At 39.2% G+C, this 25,546-nt stretch overlaps 1 protein-coding gene across 1 annotated transcript; it reads left to right on the top strand.

Moving 5' to 3' along the window:
- The first annotated feature begins 8,451 nt into the window (after window positions 1–8,451).
- LOC137579658 (uncharacterized) lies at window positions 8,452–20,113 on the top strand. Its single transcript, XM_068293427.1, has 6 exons — window positions 8,452–8,652; window positions 8,718–8,942; window positions 9,062–9,484; window positions 9,550–10,853; window positions 10,916–11,667; window positions 20,025–20,113. Exons 1-6 carry the CDS (start codon window positions 8,452–8,454, stop codon window positions 20,111–20,113), a joined length of 2,994 nt encoding a protein of 997 aa, XP_068149528.1.
- The last annotated feature ends 5,433 nt before the right edge of the window (window positions 20,114–25,546 follow it).

Below are 25,546 nucleotides of genomic sequence, written 5' to 3'. Positions count from 1 at the left end.
ACCTTCTGTGCCCGCCGACAATTGTACTATATTTTAGGTTAAGAAAATAAAGCATCTGGATTGAAGTCATCTTGGTCATCTCATTCCTTCCAAATCGCAAGCGCAAGTACATTACGAAACATATTGCGACAACATTATTGAGAAAGGGAATCACCTTTCATTTCAACCCACCATCAGCGCCACACTTTGGATCAAATGATCCTGACGATTTAATGGTATTAACACCCGATCAGAAGATCGGTGAAGCTAAAGTTCCTGCTAAAGTTACCTACACTTAAGCGTTAAATTGTTACTTTCTCGGTTCAGTTATCTTTTCGCAGGAGTCTTCCGGACGTGAATTTGATAATGCAGATCTTCATCATTAAAGGGGGGAGAATGTTTGGGCTGCAACTGAATCAAGATTCTCTTTGCTGAAAAGAGAAAACGACCAAAGAGAGAGAGAGAGAGAGAGAGAGACCAAGAACAGAACAAGTTACTTTGAAGAGACAAACTTGGAGATGCGTTACTTCAATTCTTTTCTTTCTTATTTCTTCTATGGAAATTTCCGGAACTTTGAATTTTGTAAAAGACAGCGTGGTTTGCTGTACTTGAATTTTACTCTTGAAATTAATATCTTTAATAAATTAATATGCGGTTGCACCTTCTGTGCCCGCCGACAATTGTACTATATTTTAGGTTAAGAAAATAAAGCATCTGGATTGAAGTCATTTTGGTCATCTCATTCCTTCCAAATCGCAAGTGCCTCGAAACTGCCTCTGTGGAAATCATGTGATTTCTAACTTTACATTTTCTTCGTGTAGCCAATTTTTTAGTGCTATACACAAAAATGGTGAATCTTTGTCTGGTTTTATTCTGTTGGTTTGCCCATTTCAGTGAATACTTTCATAAGTGCTCTCTTGACTTCTAACCAATCTCTACACTTTACTTCTACAAGTGTTGCAAATTTGGAGTAAATGTCAATGCATGAAAGGAATTGTAAATTGTCGATCATGTCAAAGTCCATGACGTATTTTTCTCTGATATTAAAAGTTTCTGGTGTTATTTCAAACGTTAGTTTTGTATTTCTGTTTTCTGTCTTTGCGATATTGCATACTGAGCATTCATTAATAATGTTTTAAAATAGATTTTGAAAATCGGGAAAATAATATTTTTCTTTAAACAAATTAATCGTTTTTTCGATTCCTGGATGTAATTATTCTTATGATTATTTCTTTAAATTTAACTTAATGCTAGATTTCGACGTTTTTATATTTGCATTCGATTGTATTATTTCAATAAAAGCTTGTTGGAATATGGGAAATTCTTGTTCATTATGAAAATATAGTACAGTGTTCTTACTGCAAAGATATCTTATGATTATATCCCTTGCGTAAGCATTGGTTTATTTCTTTGTATGTTATTTTTATGTTTGTTTTATAAAAGTAAGTTGTCTTCTGAACTACTAATGTGTTCACGCCACCGGGTAAACAGTAGAGATTGAGGGGTAGGGTTTTTCCAAAACCGAATTCGGTCATACTGAGGAGGGTGACGAAGGGTTCTCCTGTAAATCGCCATATTCATTCTGAATCGAGTTTTTCATCCGAACACCCGTTCTATTTCCTGATTATTTTACTTTACGATTTGTCACTTTTTCAAACCGAACCATTTCGTGTGTGTGTTGGTATACCTTGTGAATTCAATAAATCATCATTAATTAAAACGAAGTTTTTCGCGCGTTTAATCATTCTACTCACGTACGAGACCCTGAAGATATTGGCACCCGCCAACCATTTGAGCTTAGTCCGGGTCCTTCCGCCCCCTCCACAAACATTGGTCCTTCAAGCCGGATCCCCTTCCGCTATTCCAGCTTGCATCGGCAGAATTCCTGATAAGTACAACATTTCTTATTAAAAATCTGATTCACATTATATTCCATTACAAACTTATAAAAGTGTGAGGTTTCCCGCTCTTCCATAGCCACCTACACACTTCTGTATACTTGTATGTACATACCTGACCTGTTCCAAGGGTTACATGGTATTTCCCGATCATTTTTGTGTTTATGAAGTGCATTTTTTTTCCATTCTTCGAAATTCCGATTGTCCAAAAGTCCAACTGCATAGCAATACATACATATGTATGTACATATATACACACATATACATTCAAACATGTAAAAACAGCTGTTTTCTAACCTGCAAGTAGAGGTGCTTAATAATCGAGAATTTATAAAGTACCACTTACCTTTACTTAAAGTGTACAGCACACTCCACGGGCTGATCATTAGTCCATCGGCATAAATTATTTATGTCAAATAATTTTTACATCCATACATACATATGTATGTACATACATAGGTACATACACATGTAATACTTTTGCCGCGGTAAGCACACATTTACACACATACATATGTCCACATACATTTGAATTCACCCACACAACATTAATTGCAGCCACTCCGATTGGCTTTCCGCAATTTAATAATTCGAAACCTACATAATTAAAGTAGGAAATCGTAATCCTCGTTAAACAATTTACAATTAATTAAACTCACAAAACATAAACAACGGCAGAACAGCTGACTCTCGATCAGTGCTGACACTCAAGTCTCATCAGTGCTGACACTTGAGCCAAGCCGTGACTCGGTCACGACATCCATTTTTTCCTTGATTGATTTCCGTGATTTTCTTATTGTGCAAACATATTTCAATCGACTGATTGAATTTAATTCGCAATATATTTTCGAAAGAAAAATAAGTACAACTTTATTTAAATGGAATTAATATTTTGGCTTGTCTTGGTGCATTTTGATCTTTTCCTCACAGATCCATGAAATTGATCTTGTCCGTTTAATGAAAACTAATTCCGAGTTTTTTTTCTTCATTGAAAAGTTATCGGCACTCCCAATCCTACTGGTCTCAATTTTTCCATATTTTTAAATACTCTTATAAATTTAAACATTTTTTCCACATTGTATACATTTTAATATCCAAGTGATTATATATCCTTATAATTATTCACACAACTGCAAGGAAAATTATAAATCCTTCTAATTTTATTTATGCTATCTATGCTTATTCATTGTGTTCATTAGAAAGAGGAGTCATTTCTTTTCCTCACTCCTCCTATATACTTCAATTATACAGTCCACTTACGGCTTCGTTTCGATCTCCCCGCTTGAGAGCTCTAATTCCACGAAGTTATTTGTTTCCATTCGATTCGTAATAGCTCAGAGAACACTCTACGATGTCTCTTTCCGACTTTGTTGCCGTGTGCGAGACATTAACGGCGTTCGAGACTCGCGAGGCCCTGGCTTTAGCTGACGATGTGCCACTCGTCTCCATTAAAATACACTTAGACCAGCTTAAGTCACTTTGGACAAAAGTCGAGGCAGAGTTTTCACGATGCTATAAAGCCTTGACGGCTCAAAAGAACGAAGATAGTTCGAAGCACATAGCTACAATTAAAGCTAAACAGAATATTGTTATATGGTATATGTGCGAGGCGGGACTTTGTTTGGAGAGCCAATCGAGCAGTTGTCCGCGAAAATGGCTTCCCCCACCAGTCAGGCTCTCCGTCGATTCCACCCACCAAAGCCACACAGTTCCCCCGTGCGAAGTCGAAATCTTCAACGGAGACAGCCTGGCTTGGCCTACATTCTTCCAGCAGCCCTCATGTAAACGTGGGAAGTTACTTCTTCTCCACTCGCAACACTGGCCTCCTGGGTACTGCAAGGGTAACTATTCATCATCGTGGCAAGCAGTTTCAAATCCGCGCTTTGATTGATATGGGATCCGAAGCGTCCTTTATTTCCCAAAGAATGTTTGAATTGATTAATCCTCCAAGCTGCAAAGTATCAACTAGCATTCGCGGCATTGGGCAATGCGATGCTGGTAGCGGCGACAAAGTGTGCCGCCTACAGATTTCTCCTCCTGACGAACCGCTGCGACAGTTCCAAGCAGTCGCCGTGGTGCTGCCTAGTGTAGCTGAAGCACTTCCGTCCCGCGCCGTCCCGAATAAGGTGAAGCAGGATTCGCTTGACCTTCCGCTCGCTGATCCGCTATTTCACCAAAGAGCTCCTGTGGATTTGGTGCTTGGAGCCGAGCTCCTTCCCACTATCCTTGGGGAACGAATCATCAAGAATGTTGGTGATTCTTTCGTGGGGATCGAGACGATGTTCGGATGGGTTCTCTGTGGATCCGTTACTGGAAAATCCAGAAGGTCTCGGTCCACCTCCTCCAGCGACCCGAAAATGTCTCTAAGGACAGCAGCACCATCCGATTTAGAAGTTCCAATTGCTTCAGGTGCCGCGTTTGTCAAGGGGCACACGCGCTCCGTCAGTGCCGACAGTTTCGAGGACTACGAGCTGACGATAGGCTACGGGTAGTCTTGAGCAACGGATACTGCCCGAACTGTTTGGCTCATGAGCATTCCAATGGTTCCTGCAGGAGCACAGCAGGATGCCATCGATGTGGCGAGCAACACCACACGCTCTTGCACATCGACAGCTCTGTCGCGTACATCCAACCCAAAGAGCAAAGACCCGAAAAGCACCCGCCTTTCATTCGGGCTTCTATCCAGAGGTCTTCAGCCATCGTGCCGCCTACTCCATGTGCATCAAAAGTTCCCCCTCCATCTCCACCCGTGTCTTGGCGATCCAGAACGCTGCCATCCCCCATCCTTAGACATGTCCAGCGAGGCAATTGCAACTTGTTGCAAGGGGGGCGGTATGTTCACGCCACCGGGTAAACAGCAGAGAGTGAGGGGGTAGGGTTTTTTTCAAAACCGAAGTCGGTCATACTGAGGAGGGTGACGAAGGGTTCTCCTGTAAATCGCCATATTCATTCTGAATCGAGTTTTTCATCCGAACACCCGTTCTATTTCCTGATTATTTTACTTTACGATTTGTCACTTTTTCAAACCGAACCATTTCGTGTGTGTGTCGGTACACCTTGTGAATTCAATAAATCATTATTAATTAAAACGAAGTTTTTCGCGCGTTTTAATCATTCTACTCACGTACGAGACCCTGAAGATATTGGCACCCGCCAACCATTTGAGGCTTAGTCGGGTCCTTCCGCCCCCCCCACAAACAAAATTCTATTTGCCTGTTCAAATAATTAATGGGTTTTTCTACTATTGGAATGTAATTTTCATTATCCTCATGAGCACTATCTATTGTAGCTGCTGTGCTTAATGTCGATCCTAAAAAGTTTTCATCTATTTTAATTCTGGAAAGGGCATCTGCTACGTGATTTTCTTTGCCAGTTAAACATTTAATTTTGTAATCAAACTCATTTAGTTTTATTTTCCATCTTTGAAGTTTCATATTTGGTTCTTTTATATTGTTGAGCCATACTAAAGGCTATGCTAGCATCTGTGGTTAGGAAAAATGGTTTTTTGAAATCGGGATATGCAAGTATAGGATCATACATAAGTAGATATTTAAATTTTTCAAAAGATGAAATATAATTTGGGTCGCCTATGTTTATTTTAGCTCCTTTCTTTAATCCTAGAGTTAAAGGTTTTGCAATATTTGCAAAATCGTGAATAAATTTCCGGAAGAACCAGCATAATCCTAAAAATGATTTAATTTCTTTTGGGGTTTTAGATATCGAAAATTTTTGAATTGCTTTGACTTTATCTGGGTTAGGTTTTATAACTTCTGTTGTTATTATATGACCAAGGAATGCTGTTTAATTTTTTATAAATTCGCATTTGTCGAGTTGGAGTTTAAGATTAGCTTCTCTTAGTTTGTTAAATACCTTTCTGAGTGATAGTATGTGTTCCTCCAATGAAGTGAAGTACACAATGATGATATCCAGATAAACAAGGCAATCCTTATAAATAAGGTTTTCCAAAAGATTATTCATGCATCTTTGGAATGTTACCGGGGCATTTTTAAGACCAAATGGCATATGTGTGTATTCGTAATGTCCATGTTTAGATTCAGGATCCATTTGAATTTGATGAAATCCCTTAGCTCAATCAATGGTTGTGAAGTATTGGCATTTTCGCAGTTTGTCGAGAATTTAGTCCATGACTGCAATTGGAAATTTGTCATCTATTGTGACTTCATTTAGATTTCGATAGTCAATGATTAATCTGAATTTTTGTTTGTTGGAAGCATCTCCTTTTTTTTGGAACAATCCAAATGGGTAAACAGTAGGGGGAATTCGGTTTTCGAATGATACCCTGTTCAATCATTTCATTTATTTGTTTGTTGATTTCTATATCAAATGTTTGGGGATATTTGTATGAATACGTACAAGACTTTTTTAAGTTTTTAAGTTTCTTCATTGTTTAAATGGTCGAGTCTATACTCATTGCTTTCTATTATTTCATTTTCAATCGCAAAATTTGTTTCTTTGTCCCTTTCTGTGGGTGGGTCCAAAACTTCTATGTTTTGTTCTTCTTCTATTTTTTCAACATCTCTAAAATAAAATGTTTAGTTTCCCAATTTTGCGTATTCTTATTCATAATTTATTTGTGCTTTGCAGGCTTTTAGGAAAGTTCTGCCTATCAGCATGTCGTATTTATTTGAAAATTTATAGATATAAAATTTTTGTCCTTTTGGACAAAGTTTGCTGGAGTGCATGGAAAATAATTTCTTTTAATTCTACTGCTCCTTTAATCATGTGAATTTTGGAATCACATAAATAGGTTTTGAAATTAAAAAAGTTTTCGGACATTGCATTAATTGAAGAGCCTGAGTCGGTTACACATCTCAAAGGTTTATTGTTCATTATTCTGATGAAGGAATTGTCCCTATCTCTTCTTCCGATTGATCCGAGGCATTCTGATGAAAATTTTCGGATGTGTCCATTTTGCTAATTCCACTATTACTTTCTCTTTGCCTTTTTGTAGGCTGGTTTGCTACATTATTTTTTGGATAATTATTTTGCTGTTGATAATTCATTAGATTTTGAGCCCTGTTAATATTTAATTTTTGTTGAGATTCGTGGAAAAGTTTTTGGTTTTGTGTTGTATCGGATTGTTTTTTGTTGAGACGGAGTTGTACTAATGGGTACAAAGGGTTTTCCACCTTTTTGATTTTGATTTTGGCTTTGATTTGATTTTCTGATTTCTGTTATACTATTTTCGTATAACCCTTCTCTTTGAGCTACTTGCTTCAACTTGCTGACTGTGGTTATATCTTATCTAGCTAACGTCATAAATAATCTATCGGGTAATTTTTTGTTTATTACATCTTTTATAGTGTTATTTAAAGCATTTGTATAAAGAATGGTGATATTTGCATCGTTTTCTAGACTTAGTTTGTTTGTGATTTTTTTGATTTTCTCGGTTTTAGTGATGTTTTGTTTTTATACCCTTGCAAAAAGGGTATATTAATTTTGGTCAGAAGTGTGCAACGCATAGAACGAAGCATCTCCGACCATACAAAGTATATATATTCTTGATCAGCACGACGAGACGAGTTCAACTAGCCATGTCCGTCCGTCCGTCCGTCTGGATCAACGCAAACTCCTCCTAGACCGTAAGAGCTACAGAGCTGAAATTTTGCACGCAGGCTTGTATATACTGCAGGCGTTGTATATCTCGGATTCAGCCGGATCGGACCACTATATCATATAGCTCCCATACAAACCCCAAAGTCACGAACAGTGACTTTTCTCAATAACTTCGTTATTTTCTATGTTATTACCTTAAAACTTTATATTAGAGAGTTTATTACGCTTATAAACGACTGTGCCAAATTTTATCAAGATCGGATGACTATATCATATAGCTCCCATAGGAACGATCAGTCGTAAACAGTGACTTTTGTAAATAACTTCGTTACTTTTAACGTGATTGCTTTCAAATTAAACATTTCTTAATTTAATATATCTGTTAATGACTGTGTCGAATTTGATAAAGATCGGGTGACTATATCATATAGCTCCCTTAGGAACGATCGGTGGAAAACAGTGACTTTGATTAATATCTTTGTTATTTCCTATGATTGTAGGCCATTCTATTGCAAACATAAGCCTTTTTAGATAAAACGTTCTTCCACATTGATGGCTAATACATAGGCAAAGAAAGAGTTTCCAAAAAACTAGCAAGGAACTAGCAGTGGCAGACACAGTTCAGTGAAGTTTAAATAAAAAAAAAGTTAAGTTCTTATGAGATATTAAACACAGTGGTTTATTGTTCATCATAATTTGGTCCTTCGAGCCGGATCGTTGGGCATTGTTTGTTTGTTACTCATTGCTTAATAATTTGTTGCAACGTGGTTGCAATTAATTGTTAACCTCAAAGTTAGTAGTTAGTAGTTCTGGCCTACTATCGAATAGACAATCGCGTGCTTATTGGAAAAAGCGCGGACAAACGGTGGCGCCACTCGCCTATCGGTATCTGTTATCGATATAATCGACGAGATCGTGAGGGAACACATCTCTGGAAAAAGACGCGTCTTGAAATTTTTGGTCCACACAAGCAGTGGAGATTTCTTGGTATTTCATCATGGAGGAAATGAAAACATTCATAAAGGCCAGAGGAAGATTGAAGACAACCATTACCCGCATATATGGATATGCAGAGAATCCTGCACAAGATGCCGACGTCTTCGCAATTGACACCAAATTGGAAACTTTGTCCAATGCGTGGAACGAGTTCGTGAAGTCTGGCGACGAATTGGCCAAATACGACAAACTAGAGGGTTATGTGGACCCTACCGAAGACTTCGGGATATACGAGGAGAAATATGAAATAGCAAATGCCCCCCTAAGGCTTTACGAGCTGCCTTGGCTCCGTCTGGCAAGTTGGAAGAAATCGGCGCGGCTGGTAACGATGGTTCGCTCTTCCAAGGAATTCTGCAACAAATGCAGAATCAACAGCAACAACTACAACTCCAGATGCAGAGTCAAATGGAACACCAGCGACGGCAAATGGAGCAGCAGCAACTATTGGTTGAGAGATTGCTCTCGCCACAGCAACAGCGGCACCAAGAGATTGTGAGTTACCGAAAATCAACATCAAGCCCTTCGGTGGGGATTACAAGGAATGGCATGCCTTTAAAGACCTGTTTGAGAGTACCATTCACGGAAAGACAACTTTAACGTATATCCAAAAGTTTCATCACCTTAAGTCATGCGTCATAGGAGAAGCAGCGATACTCATCCAGCATCTGCCCGTAGTGGATGCAAATTACGTCACTGCATGGAAATCATTGAGTGATCGATATGAAAAGCCCCGTTACTTGGTGAATTTACTGATGGACACATTCACCGCATTGCCAAAAGCTGTTGGGCAAAACTCATCATCGCTACGCGCTCTGACTTGCGGAGCCAGTGATGTTATACGGGCTTTAGACGCTTCTGGACAAACGGGCCGTGACTGTTGGCTCATATACTTGCTCATCAACAAGGTTGATGAGGCTACCCGACGTGAATGGATCGACAAAAGCCAAGATATCGAAAATCCTACCATTGAAGAGTTGCTCAAGTTTTTGGACTCACGATGCGATCGCCTTGAGCTCAGTCAAGTTATCGATCATGTAGCGAGCAAACCGAGGGATGAAAAGAGAAAAAAGGCAAGCACGCACCATGCTTGCCATTACAGGTAAAGCACATACTGTCGGCTTGTCCTCAATTCCAGAGCTTGACTGTCAAGCAACGTTACACCTTTGCGAAGGAGAAACATATGTGTTTTAATTCTTTGAGAACTGGACATGGAGTAAGCGCTTGTGGCTCGAAGTCTTCTTGCAAGTATTGCAAGCGCCGCCATCATTCTATGCTGCATTCTGAAGGCCATTCTACACAGCAAAATAGCTCAGAGCAGCACCAAGGCAATTCAGGCCAGGTTTCTGAGGAGTCACCAGCGGCATCAGCGATAGCAATGATGAATGTTACCAGACCCAGTAAGCCAAATGGCCAGCGAAGAAGCACTCTACCTACTGCATTGGTACACGTCCGAAATTCTCAAGGAGCCTTGCTGACGTGCCGTATTTTATTGGATAGCGCCTCAGACTTGTCATTCATTTCGGAACGGTGCGTACAGACGTTGGGGCTTGCACGTTCGCCATTTCGAGTTGCCACATCGGGCATCTCAGACGTCAAGGCGGGAATAACCAGAGGTTTCTGCTCTCTCCAGATGATGTCTCGTGTGTCGAGTCGTTGCATCGATATTAAAGCTCACATTTTAGGAAAGATCACCTCACCATTGGCACGTGAAAACATTGATGCTTCATCACTGTCGGTATTCAAGGGATACCAAATGACTGACCCTGACTTCAGAACTAACGCCTCAATCGACATTTTGCTGGGCAATGATTGCATTTGGTTAGTTCTCACCGGAGAGAAGTTATGCGATGGTCAAGGGCACCCTATTGCAGTTAACACCATATTTGGATGGGTAATCACATCGGTATACACTTCAAGATTGCAAACATCATCTACGTCATTGCTGACTACGGTTAATATAGATGGACTAGTGCAAAGATTTTGGGAACTAGAGGAAGTTCCATCACACACAACTGTAAACAAAGAGGATGAAAAGGTCGAAACGCACTTTCGGCGTACCCACAACCGCAACTCGAATGAAAGATACATAGTCGATTTGCCCTTCAAGGAACAAAACCCACAATTTGCGGATACATTTCAAGGAGCGAGATCACGCTTTCTCGCAGTCGAGCGTCGTCTAATCAAGGACTCCAGCTTGAAGTTAAAATTTACTCAGTTTATGAGAGAGTATATCCAGCTGGGTCACATGAAGGAAGTAGCTGCAGACGAAGACACAAACGTATGTATGAAGTCATTCTATCTGCCACACCATCCAGTCATAGGCGCCAAGCTCAAGATCGGGATGGACGATCTCTTAACGACGCACTTCACATTGGCCCATGTATACAACGCAACCTCTTCAACGTTTGTCTGCGTTTTCGAATGCACAGATTCGTATTTTCTGCGGACATCGTCAAAATGTTCAGACAGATTTTAGTGGCCCCTGAACATCAGAATTTTCAACGAATCCTTTGGAGAGAAGACCCTGAGGAACCATTGAAGCATTACAAGTTGACCACAGTCACCTATGGCACGGCATGTGCACCGTTTCTGGCAGTTAGAGTGCTGGAACAACTGGCAACTGATCACGAATACGAGTTTCCAAGTGCGGCTAGGATACTTTTGGATGATTTCTACGTCGATGACGTACTGACAGGAGCCATGAACGAACAAGAACTGCTCGACATTAAGGAAGAGCTGATACTCCTTATGTCACGGGCACAATTGGAGCTAAGCAAATGGGTCTCGAATAGTAAACGAATTGCCAGCAACGAGGGAAATGAAATCGATTTCTCAAAGATGGCAGCAAAGGTGCTTGGGCTGCATTGGCGTCCTGGAGAAGACGTCCTAACATATAAGGTTTCATTATCGGAACATATGACTTGTACGATGCGACAAGTGCTATCTGACACGGCACGCATCTTTGACCCACTCGGCATTTTGGCGCCAGTGGTGATCAAGTTTAAAATTCTGCTCCAAGAATTATGGCTGCTTAATCTGGATTGGGACTCGGAACTGCCAACGAAGCAATCGCACTTATGGCAAACATTCAGAAAGGACATTTTCACGTTAAGGAACTTGAAGATACCACGATTTGTAGACAATCAACCCGATGACATCGAACTCCATGGATTTTCAGATGCTTCGTTAAAGGCTTACTCTGCTGTCATTTACAACCGTGTGACACACCTAGATGGAAGCATCGGAGTGGCACTCATTGCAGCTAAAACAAGAGTTTCACCATTAAAGCAGAAGTCGTTGCCACGGTTTGAACTTTGCGGAGCTCTACTATTAGCTCGTTTATTCCAAGCAGTAAGGTCTGGTCTGCGCCAGAAGGATGTTAAGATACACGCATGGACCGATTCTACAATCGTTTTGTCATGGCTTTCGCATCAACCCTGTAAACTTAAAACATTTGTTGCCAACCGAACGGCAGAAATACTAGAGACCATACCACGTAGCGCTTGGAGACATGTCAGCACTAAAGAGAATCCTGCGGATTGTGCATCACGAGGCATGTTAGCGAGTGACTTAATTAACTTTGATCTATGGTGGAAGGGACCATCTTGGCTGCACGACTGTACACTATACTCAGAGACAATGAATAGACCACCAACTTGCTGCTCAATTCTCAAGCCAGTAGCAGAACTTGAGTTCAAAACCAAAATCTTGACAACCATTTCCAAGGATATTGAGGTACTACTCGGAAGGACATCATCTTGGATCAGACTGGTTCGAGTGGTCGCATATGTATTCCGCTTCGTTCATCGAATCAAATCAAGCAAGTCTAAATATTCAGGACCTCTAAAGTTCGATGAAGTTACCAGAGCAAGGAAGTTTTGCCTACGACAGGCACAAAATCAATTCAATGACGATAGACAGCTGCTTTTGAGGAAGCAATCGGTGGAGCGACGATCAATTTTAAGCAAACTATCTCCCTTCGTTGACGAAGATGGAATTGTACTTGTGGGTGGACGTTTGGAAAGGTCGCAATTGCCTGCAGATGCCAAGAATCCAGTAGTTTTGCCGAAACAACATCGTTGTTGAGGAACCAATTGTCATTTGACTTGCATTGCTATACGCAGCAAGGCAAAGACTCATGAATGATCTTGCACATCTCACAATGCTTTTGTTTTTGTATTTTCTCTTAAGTTTTCTAGAATATACTGGCGTCAGTCTGGTATGCTCTGTCTCTGTCACTCTTTATAAACCTATATGACCTACGTAGTTGCGTAAGAATTGAAAATTTAGTAATAAGCAAGCAAACGAACGATCAAGACGTGTTCTAGCAGTGGCAAACACAGTTCAACAAAATTGAAGAAAAAAAAAAAAAGTTAAGTTCTTATGAGATATTAAACACAGTGGTTTATTGTTCATCACTGAGTTACAAAAATGTCTTATGGTTATAATTATAGCTTAAATTTGTGAGCGCTTTAGTGGCGTGATTGATATTGATGCTGAATTAGCGTTCTCACTCTTTTGGTTGCAAGTGTTTATTATTGCAAGTGTTTAATTGTTTATGTTAATTATGAGTTAGCGTTCACACGCTTTGATTTTGAGGGGACAATTGATTATAAAAACGGATGTTAACTTTAACGTTATGAATTTTAGGGGAAAAAATTTATACGTTATTGTGTTTTGGAGTTGGATATATAGTCATAACTATATATACTTTATGGGGTCGGAAACGTTTCCTTCTGAGCGTTACAAACATCTGACCAATTTTATAATACCCTCTGCAAGGGTGTAATAAAAGTAAGTGCACAGTAATTATACCATACACCCATAGAGTTAAATGGTATATTAAAGTCGCCAAAATGTATGTAACAGGCAGAAGGAAGCTTGCACGAACCTATAAAGTATATTTATTCTTGATCCGGATCAACAACCGAGTCGATCTAGCCACACGTCCCCTTCCGGCCCCTGAATTTACATAAAACTCATTTTCTTAAAACCTATGGCAGTGCTAGTGCTAAAAAATCGCAGACACGGCGGTTATACGATACATAGTTGATGGGCTTAATATTAAAAGCGAGTTCAAGTTCTCAATGTACAATTGTAAATCGCTAAAAAGAATTAAAAGATAATATTGAGACAAAACAATCGTAAAACCACGTCTATTGCAAAAGTGGAAAACAATAAAAAGAAAGAGTATTGTTTTAATTGCGGTTCCAGTGAGCACAAGCGTAAAACTAAAATAGTGCGGATAAAAAATGTTTAAGTTGTAATGAAAGCGGACATATTTCAACTAATTTCCCCAGAAAGTAATGGTTTGTTCGTAAAATAAATATAAAAAAATGGGTAAAGTCGGTATCTCTGAATGGCGTAAACGTAAACGGTTTTATCGATACGTGTTCAGATGTCACTATTGTAAAGAACTCCTTTCTTAAATACTTGGGTAAGATTGATTTAAAAGAAAGTTGCTTAATGATCTGCGGCCTAGGCAAAAGCCAATCAAAAACAAAAAGTGTTGATACAAGATAGCAGCCGAATGGTGCAAAGAAGGTACATTGCCCCATTGAGTTAAAAATTGTACCATGGCGCAATAATCCCATTTAGGCAGTCACCCAATCGTCATCCAGTCATCCACTTCGAATGTTGCTAGCAGAGTTTTAGTTGTAAAGAAGAAAGACAATGCTTTGCGGATTTGTGTAGAATACAGGAAGCTAAATAGCATGGTCTTAGAAGACTGCTTTCCAGTTTCTTTAATGGATAAAGTTAAATTATTAAAATTATGGATTTAGAAAATGTATTCTAGAGTGCCATTTGCATTTCGTAATTTTTCTGCTTCATTCATTCGTTTCGTTAACCACATATTTCAGGATCTGATTAACAAGGATACAATGTAATTATATATGGATAATATTATAATATATGCAAAGTCAGCAAACGAGTGTCTAAGCAAAACCAAATTGGTATTAGAAACTGCAGCAAAGTATGATTTGAAAATAAAATGAGGAAAATGTAGTTTCTAGGTCACGAAATTGAAGATGGAAAGATTTGGCCCGGTAAAGATAAGAAGATGGCGATCAATCGTTTCGGAATACCCACAAATGTCAAATCGATTCAGGCATTTCTTGGTTTAACCGGATTCTTTAGAAAGTTTATTCCTCAGTATGCGCAGATAGTACGACCCCTTACCAAGTTGCTGAAAAAGGATGTCAAGTTTATTATGGGTCCAAGCGAGCTTCAGGCGTTGCAGCAATTGAAGACGGCGATAATAAGTGAACCAGTGTTACACCTCTATTCTCGCGAGGCACCAACCGAGCTGCACACGGGTGTTTCAAAAGACGGTTTTGGAGCGACAAATACCTATTTCACAACAATTTGCATCTGATTTATTTTTGGAGTGATAAAGCATCTGAAGCGGATTCGAAAAGGCATAGCTACATTCTTGAGGTCAAGGCAGCATATATGGCGTAAAAAAATTTCAACATTATTTGCTAGGGATCCCGGTGAAATTAATGACAGACTGCATTGCATTTGCGCAATAGGTATTGTATCTATAAGATTTCAATTTGAAAGTAGAGCACCGATAGGCAGTTAAGATGCAGCACGTGGACTGTTTAAGCCGTTACCAGCATTCGTGCTTAGTAGTAAAACATTAAATAACAGCGCGTTTAAAGAAGGCACAGCAGACAGATGATCGCAATTATAGAGGTACTTAAGCAGCAACCATATAAGAACTTCAACGTGAAAGGTGGTTTGCTTCAAAGAAGTTGAAGGTAACGAGTTATTGGTAGTACCAAAGCTAATGGAACGCGAGATAATACAACGATCGCACGAGGTTGGACACTTTTCGACGCGCAAGACAATGCACACTATCCAACAACAGTATTGTATACAGCATTTGGAAAGTAAAGTATCAAGATTGATTGCAAACTGCATAAAATGTATAGTTCATAATAAATAGCTGATTAAAAAAAGAAGGTTTGCATTGTATAACCAAAGGAGACACACCGCTGCATACTATACATTTGGATCATTTAGGACCCATGGACAGCACCTCCAAGCAGTACAAATTCATTTTGGCAATGGTAAATGGTTTTTCGAAATTTGTATGGTTGTTTCCAACGAAGTCAACAGGTCAAGAAGAAGTGATTAAAAGGCTCAAAGATTGGACAGACATTTTTGGATTTCCCGAGAGGATCATAAGTGACAGGAGGGGTGGCCTTTTGCCTAGGCCGCAGATCATTAAGCAGCTTTCTTTTAAATCAATCTTACCCAAGTATTTAAGAAAGGAGTTCTTTACAATAGTGACATCTGAACACGTATCGATAAAACCGTCTACGTTTACGCCATTCAGCGATACCGACTTTAGCCATTTTTGTATATTTACAGATGTTAACTTTCTGGGGCAATTAGTTGAAATATGTCCGCTTTCATTACAACTAAAACATTTTTTTATCCGCACTATTTTAGTCTTTACGCTTGTGCTCACTGGAACCGCAATTAAAACAATACTCTTTCTTTTTAATGTTTTCCACTTTTGCAATAGACGTGGTTTTACGATTGTTTTGTCTGAATATTATCTTTTAATTCTTTTAGCGATTTACAATTGTACATTGAGAACTTGAACGCGCTTTTAATATTAATCCCATCAACTATGAACTATATGAAATATTTAATTGAGAAGGGGGCCATTATTGTATAAAGCTTAAAAAACAAAACGTTTCTAACGAAATTGAGTTGATACTGCGATGCAGAGCTCGACTCCTTCAAAAAAGTTTAAAACGCCTTAGTTTTTCAAAATGTAACTTGACTTTAACCAAAAATTCCACATGACTACTTCAAATACAGCAGTGGGTGTATGCTTAGAGAAAAATGGTAGACCAATCACATTTACACATATCATTAACTCAAAACAGAAGAAAACTTCGCCACCAACTAGAGGGAACTACTGGCAATAGTGTGAGCATTGGAAAAGCTAAGAATGTTTTTAAATCCTAAATCAAGAGTGATCATTTACACCGATCACCAACCACTCACCTAAGCTCTCTTTCCTAAAAACAACAATGCGAAACTTAAAAATGGAAAATCTATCTAGAAGAAAAACCAGAGGGCCGGGGCTAACTTCCTTGCTAGTTTTTTGGAAACTCTTTCTTTGCCTATGTATTAGTCATCAATGTGGAAGAACGTTTTATCTAAAAAGGCTTATGTTTGCAATAGAATGGCCTACAATCATAGGAAATAACAAAGATATTAATCAAAGTCACTGTTTTCCACCGATCGTTCCTATGGGAGCTATATTATATAGTCACCCGATCTTAATCAAATTCGGCACAGTCATTAACAGATATATTAAACTAACAAATGTTTAATTTGAAAGCAATCGCGTTAAAAGTCACGAAGTTATTTACAAAAGTCACTGTTTTCGACCGATCGTTCCTATGGGAGCTATATGATATAGTCACCCGATCTTGATCAAACTTGGCACAGTCGTTTTGGGCGTAATAACCTCTCTAATATAGAGCTACAGAGCTGAAATTTTGCACATAGGCTTGTATATGCTGCAGGGGTTGTATATCTCGGATTCAGCCGGATCGGACCACTATATCATATAGCTCCCATACAAACCCCAAAGTCACGAACAATGACTTTTCGCAATAACTTCGTTATTTTCTGTGCTATTATAGTGAAACTTGATATTAGAGAGATTATTACGCCTATAAACTACTGTCCCAAATTTTGACTGACTTGAATAATGACTGTGCCGATTTTGATAAATATCGGGTGACTATATCATATAGCTCCCATAGGAACGATCGCTGGAAAACAGTGACTATGATCAATATCTTCGTTATTTCCTATGATTGTAGGCCATTCTTTCGCAAACATTAGCCATTGATGGCTAATAGGTAAGGAAAGAGTTACCAAAAAAGTTGCAAGGGTATACAAACTTTGACGCGGTCGAAGTTAGCCCCGGCCCTCTGGTTTCTACATAAGAGATTCTTTCAAATGTGCAAAGCAAGGTTCACCAAAATTTCCAAATAAATGCCATAGAAAACCAAAAGCAGAATTTGATCAATTTTCTTTTCTAGATTTTTCAAGACCGTCAAACTTGTAAACTTTGCAAGTATTGAAGGCACCCATTAAATACAGAGCTTCAGTCTACTACAATTCTCACTTAGCCGGGTGAATCTACAACTCCTCGAGTAATGGTCACTTTTACCGAAATTACGCGATGTTTGAGAATTTATATATTCAAAATAATTTTTTTTGTTACGCAATTTATCAATACACAAACAAAATCTTCAAAGCCTTCTTCTCTCATGCCCTTTGGAAACCAATTGTATGGGTGCATACCGCAGTGTGTATGAGTTTGCTCTGCTGATTGCAGCAATGACGTAGCATGCTGCTGGCAGCAGCGGTTGAGCAGAGCCAATTAATATTGACTGTCAATTATCTTCCATTCATCTGATCTTGTCGAAAATTTTGGGGTTTGATGTTGTACGTTCAAAACGATCTCATTAGTAAATTTGATAAATGATTGATACTCCGATTGTCGGATCCGCTAATATCAAGGTTAATCCTAATAGCTTTAAAGATGGAGGCGTGAAATTGAGTTGCAGAGATGCACGATTGTAAACACGGACAGTCGGACGGACTGACAGGCAGACATGGCTATGCCGACCCAGCTTCTCTGCTGATCTGCGTGTTGCAAACAATTGACCATTTTGGTGCACCCATTTGGTGAAAGAATACTAACATTTAAGTCACTAAAATCTATGTAACAGGCAGAAGGACGCTTTTCCGACCTCATAGAGTATATACATTCTTGATCGATCTAGCCATGTCTGTCTGTCCGTCCGTCCGACGGATCTCACAGACTATAAAATATAGAGCCACCAAATTTGGTTTGTAGGTTCGTATAGTATGTAAAGTTATCGAGTTTATTTCGAATATTTGCTAAGCCGCATTCCGCCCACGAAAAAAAAGTTTATCTCAAAGACTATTCTAGCTAGAGACCATGTTTTGTGTGTATATTCGCTTATTAAATGCGCTCCTTTATTTGAACAATTTCGATTATTTCCCATATTTTTCTACTCTATGTTTCTAAATTTTATCCAAACCGTATTAAAAATAGCCAAGTTATGCATGTAAACATTTTCATCCGGGCGGAGTTGGCTGTTGCCTGGTAGGGGCGCTAGGATGCGGAAATGCTTGAGTTTTTTTTAGAGAAACACACACTTGCTCTCATATCTCTGCTTACACCCAAGAAAATTTCTCTATTTCAAGTTTGACCATTCAATTCAACCGCCGTGTGCAGACGTATTCTTTAAAGCACTCCGCAAAATTTAGTGTAAAAATAAAATGTCAGTCGCCTCAGAGACGCTTATTTACAATTATATTGCTATTAGTTTGTTCTTATAGCAATAAATACTAAGTTGCAACAACAAAGTGCGTAATTTTTTGGAAAAGCCATGTCCACTGATTCGGGCACAAACTCTCTCGATCCCCACCAGCAACAGCAACAAGAAATCGGTCCAACGCAACAAGCATAGCCACTCAGCAACCAACAGCAATTTACCGTGGAGAGAGCAGTGTGCTTCCTCATCAATATCGATAACTGGGTCACCGATTGCACCCACCAGCACCATCAGCTCGTTGACAGCAACTACTGCAACGTCTGCCGAAGTATTGACCTGCCTTAAGCCGTCAAAGACAAGACGCGCAGAGACAGCCACAAGAATAAACCCAACGCCTTCAGTCCAAACTGGAATGATTAAATAGATTAAAATAACTAAGCGAAAGCTAAGCCCGCAAAAGAAAAAAAGCGGCAATACGCCGAAAATAACCAAACCTAATGAACGAGCAATAAAGCGGGAATCGTTTTAAAATTCTTGCCGATTAGCAAGACGGTCAATCTGGCGCTGTAGATAAAGTTAAATCGGCTAGACCACCCCCTTTATACATCCGTGGAGCCAACTGCAGCGTCCTGATTTGGAAGTTAGTAGAAACAGTAGGGGCAAATAACTTTGTTGTAACCTCTCTCAATAGGGGTAACATAAAAGAAATTAAATGTCAAACCCAAACTGAGAACAATTTCAGCATCATCGAAAAGTACCTCGTAATGCTAACATCAACTTCTATACCTACCAACTGAAAAGCAGTAAAGGGCTCCAGGTTGTGTTAAAGAGGATTGAGCCATCGGTCCCAACTCAAGAAATAGCAGACGCATTGGCCGAAAAAAAACTTTGCGGTTAAGTCTGTTGTCAACATTATCAATAGGAACAATCTACAATCTTCAGCTTCTATTGCACAAAAGAATCACCGTAGAGGAGCCCCATGAGAGATACCAACCACCGCAGTGTAAAAACTGGCAGGAATACAACCACACCTCTAACAATTGCAATCTCAGGTCAGTGTGTGTTGGCTGCGGCGAACATCATAAAGATGGCATTTGCATCAAGGACAGAAACAACGTCGCACTAAGACTATGCAGTAACTGTGGAGGGAACCACACGGCCAACTACAAAGGATGTCCTGTCTTCAAGTATCTTAAATCACACCTAAACGGGTGCAAACCCCCAGCTGGACTAAAAATCACCATCAACGCCTCTAAAACTACACCCGAGGTATTCTTCGCCAAGGCTGTTCATGCCTGCCACATACAGTCCTAGTGTACCCTTCGCTACTGTGCTCCGAACTGGACAGACGGAGCCCGCAAAAGAGACCCCGTCACTCCACCATCTACAGAATCCGCAACCCAGCGCACCAGAACTTGGCTAGTAAACTCCAAGTGGCTAAGAGGCCTTATTGATCTCACTGAATCAAAACATGACCGCTTTTATGGCGTTCATGCAAAACTGTATGTAGGAACTGATGCGGAATCAATACCTGCTTATCCAAAAGCTTATCGAGAAAAAATGCTAACGGCATCTCTCTGAATGCTAACGGCATCTCCAAGCACAAAAATTAACTGCAACTATTCCTAGACTCAAGTGAAATCGACGTTTTTTGCTGATATCGGAAACACATTTAACATCAAAAAATAATTATCAAATACCAAAATATACCTTCTACGCAACAAACCATCCAGATGGAAAAACTCATGGCGGGACTGGTACTCTGCACTTGACTCGATGCCCCTACTTACACTAAACCTGTTGACAGGCCTACGAACCGACGGATAGAACAATTAGTAACGGAAAAACGACGTCTAAGAAGAGAATGGCAGATTACTCGATCACCAGCAGAGGCAAGCTGGGCTAGAAAAGCTCAGTCCAACCAACTTTAAGCGCTCCTACAGAGACAGTTTCACCGATAAGGGGTCCAGCCGGTATCCGTATTTGCCACACATCTTCAAATGGTTTTCAAGCCAAATCCAATATCAAACTCATTTGTACTTCCCCCTTCGAGCACATTAACGGATAGTGAGTACTCGGAACTCTAACCGGATGAGATCACTGCAGTTATTAAAAACAACATAAAGCCGAACAAAGCCCCTGGCCATGACCTAATCACACCGAAAATGATCCTAGAACTTCCTATCATCGCCATACAATACATCTGCAAACTGTTCAACGCTATAATAAGAATTGGCTACTTCCCAAGAACATGGAAAAGGTCCACTATCATCATGATTCCTAAAGTGGGAAAGGACAAAACCCAGCCATCATCCTATAGCCCGATTAGTTTGCTGCCATGTCTTCCGAAGCTTTTTGAAAAGGCCCTGCAGATCCGACTAAATTCATTTCTAACATCAGAGAACACAATCCCTTCACACCAGTTGGGCTCCGCGAAAAACATGGGACAATTGAACAATTCAATCGCATAACATCCGAAATACGAACAGCATTCGAACGGAAGAAACTGTCCAGCACTAATGCTAAACAGCGTACCAATTCCTCAAGCCGTGGATGTCACTTACCTTGGCATCCACCTAGACAGAAGACTAACTTGGCGCAAGCACATCGAAGCAAAAAAGTCACAGCTTAAACTGAAAGCGAGTAGCTTACATTGGATCATCAATGCTCGGTCCCCTCTACGTCTGGAGTATAAAGTCCTCATATACAACTCCGTACTGAAACCCATATGGGGAAATGCAAGTACCAGCAATGTCGACATTATACAAAGCACACCCTAATGTTCTTGCCAATTCCCTTACGACAACTAACAACAGAACTCGTCTTAAAAGAAATGACAGACCAACCCAATAGTAAATGATTAGGGCCGCCTGCAATATCGCCAGCATTTATCTTAATTACTAGATTAAGAAAAATATCTCAAACTTGTTAGGCTCTAATTTAAGAGTGTATTCAACACATATATATAAAACGTTAAAAAAAAAAAAAAAAATGTTGACCATTAATAGCGCTCAGTATAACCAAGATATCGAATAGCTGTTTTTAATACCCTTGCAAAAAGGGCATCTCCGACCATACAAAGTATATATATTCTTGATCAGCACGACGAGACGAGTTCATATAGCCATGTCCGTCCGTCCGTCCGTCCGTCTGGATCAACGCAAACTTCTCCTAGACCGTAAGGTCTATAGAGCTGAAATTTTGCACGTAGGCTTGTATATACTGCAGGGGTTGTATATATATTTTGCACGTAGGCTTGTATATACTGCAGGGGTTGTATATCCCGGATTCAGCCGGATCGGACCACTATATCATATAGCTCCCATACAAACCCCAAAGTCACGAACAGTGACTTTTCTCAATAACTTCTTTATTTTATGTTATTATCGTGAAACTTAATATTAGAGAGTTTATTATGCTTATAAACGACTGTGCCAAATTTGATCAAGATCGGATGACTATATCATATAGCTCACATAGAAACGATCGGTCGTAAACAGTGACTTTTGTAAATAACTTCGTTACTTTTACCGCGATTGCTTTCAAATTAAACATTTGTTAGTTTAGTATATCTGTTAATGACTGTGCCAAGTTTGATCAAGATCGGGTGACTATATCATATAGCTCCCATAGGAACGATCGGTCGAAAACAGTGACTTTTGTAAATAACTTCGTTACTTTTAACGTGATTGCTTTCAAATTAAACATTTGTTAGTTTAATATATCTGTTAATGACTGTGCCGAATTTGATAAAGATCGGGTGACTATTTCATATAGCTCCCTTAGGAACTATCGGTGGAAAACAGTGACTTTGATCAATATCTTCGTTATTTTCTATGATTGTAGGCCATTCTTTCGCAAACATAAGTTTTCACCGAGGGAAGGTATATGATATAGTGGTCCGATCCGGCTGAATCCGGGATATACAACCCCTGCAGTATATACAAGCCTACGTGCAAAATATATATACAAGCCCTGCAGTATATACAAGCCTACGTGCAAAATTTCTGCTCTATAGACCTTACGGTCTAGGAGGAGTTTGCATTGATCCAGACGGACGGACGGACGGACGGACATGGCTATATGAACTCGTCTCGTCGTGCTGATCAAGAATATATATACTTTGTATGGTCGGAGATGCTTCGTTCTATGCTTTGCACAATGCTGTCCCGATGGACTGCGTAGTAAAAATACGTTCATACGCATATTTTGAATGTTTCTAGTCCGATTTCAATAAAATTTGGTAGTTTGGTAGAAATATATAAGATTAATTAGTCTGCTGAATTTGATGCGATAGTCAAAAAGCTACAGGAGGGAAATCGGTTTTTCCTAAATTGTGGAGGCGAAAGTGGACGTGGCAAAATATGAAAAGATGTATACTCTGCGCGCAAACTAAGCCAGTGTACATACTAAATTTGGTGAGTTTAGGTTTTTAGTTTTTAATAAAATCAGTTTTGTTTAATTTGCGGGGGGCGGAAGTGGGCGTGGCAAAATTTTTTAATAGTTAATATCTGCGCGTCTATTAAGCTAGTCTACATACCAAATTTAATGTCTCTATCTTCTATACTTCTTAAGAAAAACAGTTTTATGTGATTCCTGGACATGGCTATATCGACTCGGCTGTTGATCCTGATCAAGAATATATATACTTTATAGGGTCGAAAAAGCTTCCTTCTGCCTGTTACATACATTTTGGCGACTTTAATATACCATTTCACCCTATGGGTGTATGGTATAATTAGTATGCCGAATTTGATTGCGATAGTCAAAAAACTACAGGAGGAAATCGGTTTTTTCTAAATTACGGAAATAAGTGGTTGACATGCGGTTAACATTATATTTATAATAGTTTATTGTACATAATATTAACTGAAATATTTAAAATTCAGGTGTGGTACAAAGTTAATAATTTATTTCACGACTGTCGAGCGCTCTCGTAACTTTTTTATTTCTTGCCCGTTCTCGACGACGTCTGCACTTCGAATCACGACTCTCTCGCCCAGATGCTTCTCACTCTCAGCTGTTGCACGCCTCGTCAAAAAAGGGGTAATCTGAGATCAGTGTGCCCATCTTGTCTTTACTCGGCTCTCTGATACTCCTGATAATCGTCTTCTGATTCAGAAGACAGCAACTCGTCGTTCTCAGCCACCATATCGCCAACTCGGTAAATAGCTTCGCCTTTCCTGTTCTTATCATAATTCCGCTTGTAAGTCGGCTGCGCCTTTTCTATATTAATCTTAGCCTCTTGTCGTAGCTTTTCCTCGTTCCAAACAAGACTTCAAAAGGTGACATTTTCGTTGATAAATGCATTGTTGTGTTAATAGCCTCCTGTACTTGCGAAACTCCCTTATACCATTTCGTGAGTTCATCTGCTGCTATTTTTTCGATAATAGACAGGATACAGGATTCTTGACCTGTTGAATTCGTTGGAAACAACCATACAAATTTCGAAAAACCATTTACCATTGCCAAAATGAATTTGTACTGCTTTGAGGTGCTGTCTTGTATATACTGCAGGGGTTGTATATCTCGGATTCAGCCGGATCGGACCACTATATCATATAGCTCCCATACAACCCCAAAGTCACGAACAGTGACTTTTCTCAATAACTTCGTTATTTTCTATGAAAATTAATATTAGAGAGTTTATTACGCCTATAAACTACTGTGCCAAATTTGATCAAGATCGGATGACTATATTTATTTTGTAAATAACTTCGTTACTTTTACCGCGATTGCTTTCAAATTAAACATTTGTTAGTTTAATATATCTGTTAATGACTGTGCTAAATTTGATCAAGTTCGGGCGACTATATCATATAGCTCCCATAGGAACGATCGGTGGAAAACAGTGACTTTGATCAATATCTTCGTTATTTCCTATGATTGTATTCAATTCTTTCGCAAACATAAGCCTTTTTAGATAAAACATTCTTCCACATTGATGGCTAATACATAGGCAAAGAAAGAGTTTCCAAAAAAACTTTTATGTATGTATTTCATCGCTCTATGCTCTTTAACCATTAAAGAGAATGCAGTACGCGCTGCCTCTTGTTTCTCTTTTTCCTTAATTGTCTGAACTATTTCTTCTCCATCGGCAATGTATTTAATGAGAGGGAGCTTCTCGTGTTCTATGGGAAGAGCAAACTTTGGACCCTTTGAAAGTAATGATTTTATATCCGGCGGGAATTCCAATTCTGTCTCATTTACAAACCAATCGTCAGTTCTGTTGTTGTTCATCAATTTCAACTCAAAACACCCCAAGACGATGATAATAAATACAGCAAGGAGCTGTATCCAACGGATGCTGAACATTTCGGATAAAATATACCATGAAGAAACGAAGTTGGAAATAATAAATATTTTAAAGGACAACGATTTTCCAGATAACGTAATCAGGACATTATTTAAAAAACATAAATCCACCATTGACAAAACTAAGAATGAAAAAAACATATATATCGGTCACTTATGTACCAAAATTATCGGAAAGACTATCACATTCGGATTGTTATGACAAAGATAGAATAAAAATAGCACATAAACCGGACAATACCCTCAAACATGTATTCAACAAAACAAAATCCAAAATAGAGATGACTAATAGAAGCAATGTGATATACAAAATCCCATGCAATGGACAAGGAAACATACCGTGCAATAAGATATACATAGGGACGACAAAATCAAAATTAAAAACTAGGATTTCCCAACACAAATCGTACTAAAAAATGAGGCATTACACAG

The sequence above is a fragment of the Drosophila tropicalis genome, unplaced genomic scaffold (assembly GCF_018151085.1).
Source record: "Drosophila tropicalis isolate 14030-0801.00 unplaced genomic scaffold, ASM1815108v1 contig_754, whole genome shotgun sequence".
In the NCBI taxonomy this organism is placed as follows: Eukaryota; Metazoa; Arthropoda; class Insecta; order Diptera; family Drosophilidae; genus Drosophila; species Drosophila tropicalis.
The sequence above is the reverse complement of the archived record's forward strand: the minus strand, read 5'-3'. Positions and strand labels throughout refer to the sequence as shown.